The following is a 7,276-nucleotide window of genomic DNA, read 5'->3' as shown; positions in this document are numbered from 1 at the left end:
ATTGTCATTTCTCAGTTTCGCTTGGGTGGCTTTCGTCGAGGCCGACCGCTTGCCGACAAGCGCCGAAAGCGGCCGGAAATCGTCGTGTTCTCTCGTTTCCTTTACTGCTCATGCTCGGTAGGAACCTCACCCATTTCTCACTTTGCGAGTTGCATTTCACAGATTGTCAAGATTTGTGTGCAGGGTTGATTCGAGAACGAAAGATCAAAGAGGATTGAAAAGTTCATAAGGCGTCAAGCAAGCTAGTTTTGGTGATTTTACCGACCAGCAATGTCGTATGCTACTACAACGGAGACCCTCCGACTGCAGAGAATCACTGTGGATCAGCTAAGGATAGAACTGAAAGTAAATCGCATCAAGGTGTCTGAAGCCGCAAACGAACTCAAAACCTACGTGGAGAAAATTCAGCGCGAAGATCCGCTAGTTACAGGAGTACCCGGCAACCAAAACCCGTTTAAAGAGAGAAGCTCATGTACTTTAATCTAGAACAGCGGTGCATACAAAGTCGTGTGCCTTAAATTGGAATGCAAGATCAATAGACTACAGTTTGGGTATCACCACTCGATGTGACCTTTGTTTTGCTTTTGATATTATTTGCTGTAACTTTTTCTTTGGAGTTTTCCGGCCTCTACCGCTGTGGTTCTGCCATTTTGGAACTGATCAAACGTCTTTATCTTTCTCTTGGTGAAAGAGATCCGCTTCGACTTGTAACTCGCTTCAACTGGAAAATGAAAGTGGGCATGGAATACATATGGTAGCCCGTGGATTGTCTCGTGATCATTGCTGGAAGTGGAAACATTTGAGGGATTCTCGCCCAAAGAGGTCAAACATTTTCTTTCTTAACGTTCTCTCTCGAAAGCTCTAAATACTAGTAAATATATCAAAAGGTCAGTCGTAAATTTCTCTCTTTATTTTTCCCACGGTCGATCGAAGCGTTTATTTTGTACATGTAAATGTATCTTGTCAATTTTGCTGCAAACAGATAAGCTCAATTATTATAAATCTGCGTCCAAACTCCTTTGTATCAAGAGAGATCGGAGGCATAGCTGCATATAAATGGCATTGTATTTCACTGATTTCATTGTATTAAAGGACTTATCTTATTGTTGTTTTCTGTGTGTTTGTTCTTTGATCGGGGGTTCTTTAATAATCCGCTTAGTAACAAGCAGTGACTTTTTTGTGGATTCCTTCTGTTGTCGCCAAGGGTGTGACAAGGTTGAGACCCGGCTGCATATTTTTCCATTTTAAGGTGCTGTATTTAAAAATAAATGTACATTTAAAAATATTTTGTTGTCAGCTCAACTGTTTGGGGGTTAATGAAATAGGACTGAGTGGATTTTAAAAGCAATGTTTGTTTGTTTCCACTTCCACTTTGAAAAGGTTGCAAACAATTTTGGTAAAAATTGTTATTTGTAGTTTCAGAGCCTTTTAGGAGACATGCTTAAGGATTTTAACAAATGTCTTCTCAAATAATTTTTGGAGGATGATTAAAGAAGTAACATTTTCACTTTTTCTATTCATATGCCTAGCAAACCTCACAGGGTTTAATGGGAGGTGCCCATGAACCCAGGGGAGGCATGCATGGAGTCTGGAAGTTCTCACTTTCTGTACAATTCTCACCCACTTCCAGTAGTACCCTTACCAGCTTATTCCTGGGCTTAAGTTAGTTAAATAGTTACTAATTCAATTAGTCAAAATTTCCTACTTACTGGCCTTCAGAAATCCCATTTCCTGCACATTTGTCTTGCTCTTCTTGTAACCTTCCCAAGCCCCCTTTTCTCTCCTGTTTCACACCCTCGATTCCTCCCGTCCACTTACAAAGTGTGGATTTTATGGTAGTTATTTCCTGAAGCTTCAATGATTTCCCCCTAAAAATCTGAATGGTTAAAAACAAAAGAAAAATAAAAAAATAATTTATTTAGAAAGTCAAAATGGAGAATAAATGTGGTCAAAATGAGTTAAAATTACAAAAGATTGAACAAAATTGCAAAGAGCAGGAGAAATAAGTCGGCTAGGTTTTTATGTATATGATATACTGGGGGATTTTAAATAGGGTATGCGGTATTTTTATGCTTAAATTGGGCTTTTTGGTATTTTGCATTATATTTTGAGGGAAAATTTTGATATACTGGGTACCTGTTTTTCAGGTATATTGGTATACCACTTATCTCTCTGGCCGACCCTGAATATAAAGGGTGGTATGTAATGCTTACTAAATCATCTTTGTTGCTGGAATATAGCAGATCATGAGATCCTATAAATTATTAATTGCTGCTTATACTTGAAGAAATTATATAATAATTATAACAGCCAACTCTCTCTTAATGGACTGTCTCTAAGATGGACACCCCTTTAAGATGGACACCTGGTGTTGGTCCCATCCCTGCCATTTTTCAGTCATTTTACTGTAACTCAACTGACCCTATAAGATGGACACCTCTTTAAAACGGACAGTTGGAGCCGGTCCTGACGGTGTCTGTTTGACTGTATTAGTTTATAGCTGTAGTCCATGCCAGGAAACAGGCCTTCTGATAAAGAAAAGGGCAAAAAGTTTCCCCCCATAATTTTTCCCCTTGGCTTGTTTCACTCAGTCTCTGTTCATTTTTGAACTTTTCCCTATAATTTAGAAAACATGGTCAGTACTTCACAGGCCTGAGCACTGTGTGAATCAGAAATTGTGTTATCCTGCCCTTGCAGTCCTTCTTTTAGTAGATCATGCTATTCATAATCTTCTCATAATTATAATGTTTTAATATTTTTATTTTTTAACCTTTTTAACTTTAGGATATTGGCACTATATAAATATTTTATTATTATTATTATTATTATTATTATTATTATTATTATTATTATCATAATGAAAGAAAATCTGGGGCCTCTGCTCTGCCCTTGCCTTCGCCACAGAATTTTCTAGGAAAGGTAATTTGGGTTTGTAAGAAAAAAAGTTGGGAACAAGTTTGTAATATAAGGCTGGAAAATTAAGATGAGTGTTTTTATTATTTTTTTTTCTGAGTAGATATGACTCAGGGGATGATGCAGTCAAATTAAACAGTCTTATACTTTAAGGTGATCATGAGCTGCATATTCATCTAATTCTATGTACATACCTTCTTTTGGGGGGGGGGGGCGATTTAGCCATGGGGACACTGGTGAAGCTACATCATAATTAACAAACAAACCACAGCCCTAACAAGCTATCAACCTATGCTAACCTATGCTGCCTGACAGGCCCGACCCGGCCTTACAGGAGGGGGGGGTCTAAACTTCCCAGCTCCCATACTTTCTATTTCTGGTTCCTGCACCTTTCTTAGTGGCTGTGGCCTCGCTGTGCTTGTTCTATTGCAAAATATTTTATATCACAAAAAATTTTCTCTTTTTCTTCTGGTTCCAGCCACTGTCCTCTGATCCACCCCTCCCCCCACCATTGGTCCTTGCTAATACCTCCCTGCCCACCTCCCCACCAATTATTAACTAACACATGCAAAAGTTAATTTGAAGAAGGTAATACCCATTTCTTCAGAGAAGCAACATAATCACTTTTCATGTCAAATCAAGTAAACAAAATCCAGAGAGGAGCATAATCAAAGGTGCCTTTGGCCTTCATTTCTAATTGACGCCTGGTGCAAAACCTTTTTTGTGATCATGAATGTCATAAGTTTAGTCAACCTCGTTCCCAGGGCTTTACCCTTGTTGATTGGAAGAACGACACACGCAAGGAAAAAAATGCTTGGTTGGTCTGTGCAGACTGGAGGACTGTGCATTCTTTCGTCCAATCAAAAGGCTCTTTACCAAGCCTTCCGCTTGTTTTATTGTACACCCCAAGAGGCCTGGGAAAGACAGCTGACAAACATGGCTGCCAGCGAAACGGAAGAAGTCGATGTAGCGAAGGAATTTAACCTTCTCCCAATGATATTTGAAACAATTCAGGCACTACAGAAAACCAACGACCCCCAGGAGTTTACAAAGAAGGTATTTCTCCGGTTTTTTTTAGTTTAGAAGGAGCTTGAAAACAATAATTCGTACTTTTTCGCAACTCGATCCTTTGCCAACTTACGCAGTAACTAATGATCTTAGTCTTTAATATCTAAGTTTTTTAAGCTATTTTTGCGCATACTGTAAGTGAATATTGGATATTAGGAATCCTTTATACGACAAAATTCCATTTGCAAAGAATACTAGACTCCAACGAAAATAATTTCAAACTTGCTGATCAAATCTTTTGTGAAAATTTTAGGTCAATAGCTTTCGCGCAAAGTTACAACACTGCAGAACATTACTAGACAAGATTCCAGGGATAGAAATGAGTTGTGAGGAGCAAAAAGAAATGTTAAGCAAGTGCCAAGCCCAGTACACTGAAAAATGGTGAGTCCTCTTAAAAACAGCCGTGTTCCTCTTCTTCAATTCTTTTCTACACAGGGTCTACACAATGGACATGTGGAATGTAAAAAAATTCTCCAGGGGGTACTACCTGAAAATTACTGCTGGGGTGTGCTGCTGAGTCTCTGAGACTCTGGACCTGTTCCAGAGAAAAAAAGGCTGAATTTGCGACCCCTTTTTTAGACAAACGTCGGAAAATAGGTACCTGTTCGAGAAAATATCCACCAAGCAGGACACAAGGCTAATGGCCAGCTGGTGGCATCATCATCATCATCATCATCATCATCATCATCATCATCATCATCATCATCATCATCATCATCATCATCATCATTTATTTGCCACTTTTGAAATTAATAAGTACAAAATAGCTTAAGTAGATAGGGTGAGGAGACCTCCAGGAAACCACCACTGGCTTGTAGGGCATATGCGACTAGATTTTTGATTATGCGCCTGAAAAATCGTATTTGGTTACACTCATGTGCCCAAGTGACTAAAATCACTTTTCTTTGCTTCCTGAGCCCTCCTTACACACTGTCTGGCGAGATAAGAAACAACAGCCTGAGCTTGACACAATCAAGGCGAACATGAATAATCTTAGTTTCTAAATAATAAAGTTACATTGTTTTCCTGGCGTCAGTGTGTGCTTTATTTGTCCTTCCGTTATGGTTTCTCCAAGTTTCAATCAAGTTTCATCATTCCGCCATGTTCCATTCTGTCCCAGACTCTTTTCGATTTAGATATGACTCCACTGACACATGCGAGTGAAGGCTTCTTCCAAACCTTGCCATCTTGGTTTTCGTGTGTTCAATGTCAAAGTACTGCCCTGGGGATCTACTCAGAGGCACTACACTATTTTTAACACCTTGTTTAACCAAATGCTTTTTGAAAATTTATCTTATTTTTTAATAATATTTTTTCAGTGAGCTTCTGAGAAATTACAAAAATCTACCAGTGTTTACAGAAGCTTTTCTCAAGGAGACCAAATCTTAGGAATACATGGGATGGTGACAAAAACACAGCAGGCTGGACCTGGAAAGGTGCCATCAAAAGACAACACAGGGTCAATGCATTTCCATCAGAGACTCTTAATTATCCTTGGCTACGAAGAAGGTCATGAGCTCTAGTGCTATTTATTAATGAAGGTGGATTGAGATGAGTGTTAGTTTTCAACTTGTGTATAATTTGTGCAAGTTTGAACTGGGTTGGAAGAAATCTGTGTCACTCACTATCTTGTTTTGAGTGAGTGTTTTTATTGGCAAATCAATATTTGCAAACATGCTCTACAACCTTATTCAATATAATTTAAGGTGCCATTGTTATCAATATTAGTTGTAGTAAAAAAATAAAGGAATGTATGATCATATTTAATTCTAGCATCGCAATTGTCTTCTATTTATTGATTGATCTAGTAAGCTAAAACACAAATACATTATACAAAGTTAAGTACAATCAGTTTGCTTTTGTGGTGTGTGTTCTGGGAGGTTAAAGCATTTAGAGTCACCACTGAGTCCCTGGCCATGACACTTAAGCTTGCTTCTAGCTTTATCTCCCAGTATCTGCAGAAGACAAAAGAATTTTTGAATTAAAACGAGGCCATGAAGGCCAATTAACATGAAGACAAAAGAATACAGGTTTTTTCGGCCATTTTGGAAAGAGGTGTATTCCAATTAGGTAACAAGGATCACCCCTGGATGTGTGGTCTATGTAACATTGTGTGTTTCCGTGCATACAATTTACATGAAGTCACATCCACAGGTTCACTTCTGATGACCATAGGTAACCTGTTACTTTGCTGTGTGCAGTTATCAAGTGAAAGGTGAACAGTATTAAACGGTAAGGTTTCATGGGAAGTTCCTGCATTGCCAGACTCATTGCCTTACCCAAACATATTTGAGAGGTATGAGGTGAACACAAACAAGATGCACTCCTTCCCATTCTTCTCATTTGCGATTTCCCAGGACACAACTGGCATAAAAACGCAAAAGCCTAGCCACACAGGCTACAGTTGAAAAGCTGGTAGTACGTCAAGACATTATCCCCTAGGTGATAATTTTGTTCATCTTATTACTTGTCTGCCAGAAAACTTATTGATATTGTAAGGAGAAAATCAACTGTTTGTCAGTTCAACTTGAAAACCAAGGCCTAACATCCTGGTAATGGTAGTTACTGATTTGATGAGTAATAATAAACACCACTGACAGTAGGTTTTATAAAATGTGACCTTTCCCAGTTTGCCACCAGAGGTAAAGAGTTGGTTAGAAAGCATCTTATGTAGTCTGTGTGGCAGGCATCAAAAGGGAGGAGGAGGGAGGTAAAGGAAAAGGAGACTGGGGACAGGGGGAAGTTTTGCATTTTTTCCCTCCCTCCCTCTCCCCTTTGTTTTGCCTGTCATGCAGGCTACATCTGGTGAGCCACAGAGAAATCACATATTTACCTTTGCCATTCTCTTCATTTTCAGGGGTGTAATTACAATACACTTCTTAAAAACGTGAAAACATCAGGAACACAACAGCTTCCTTTTTGCCACATGATCCGAATGTATGTACGTGTGGATAAAAAGGTGTGCCCAAAAAGGGGGTGGGTGGTAAGGTATAACTTACTTTTCTTGCTAAAAATGGGAGGAGGGGAGATGTGTTGGATGTGATTGAGAATTTTTCCGTAATAGTTACTCATTTCGAATTGAAAACAATATACACCTTGATTGGGACAAGGTCGTATTACGCACTCACAAATGGCACAACAGGGCAGTCTAGCTACGAATTCCGAAAGCAGGTTTTACCTGGAAAATTGGTACTGGTGAATTAAATTCTGGCAGAAACCCATAAGGGTTGAAACGTGTAACTCCTTATGATTCGCATTGTACAAAGCGTTTGTACATTTGTTTACACTAAGTACC

General features: G+C 39.0%; 1 protein-coding gene across 1 annotated transcript; it reads left to right on the top strand.

Moving 5' to 3' along the window:
• The first annotated feature begins 3,849 nt into the window (after window positions 1–3,849).
• Window positions 3,850–5,765, top strand: LOC144635376 (mediator of RNA polymerase II transcription subunit 9-like). Its single transcript, XM_078494484.1, has 3 exons — window positions 3,850–3,969; window positions 4,235–4,362; window positions 5,301–5,765. The coding sequence occupies exons 1-3, from the start codon at window positions 3,850–3,852 to the stop codon at window positions 5,368–5,370; spliced, it is 318 nt and encodes a 105-aa protein (XP_078350610.1). The 3' UTR covers window positions 5,371–5,765.
• The last annotated feature ends 1,511 nt before the right edge of the window (window positions 5,766–7,276 follow it).

This window comes from Oculina patagonica, chromosome 13, assembly GCF_052425735.1.
Source record: "Oculina patagonica isolate OP01 chromosome 13, crgOcupat, whole genome shotgun sequence".
Classification (NCBI taxonomy): domain Eukaryota; kingdom Metazoa; phylum Cnidaria; class Anthozoa; order Scleractinia; family Oculinidae; genus Oculina; species Oculina patagonica.
This window is presented reverse-complemented; position numbering and strand designations above follow the sequence as displayed.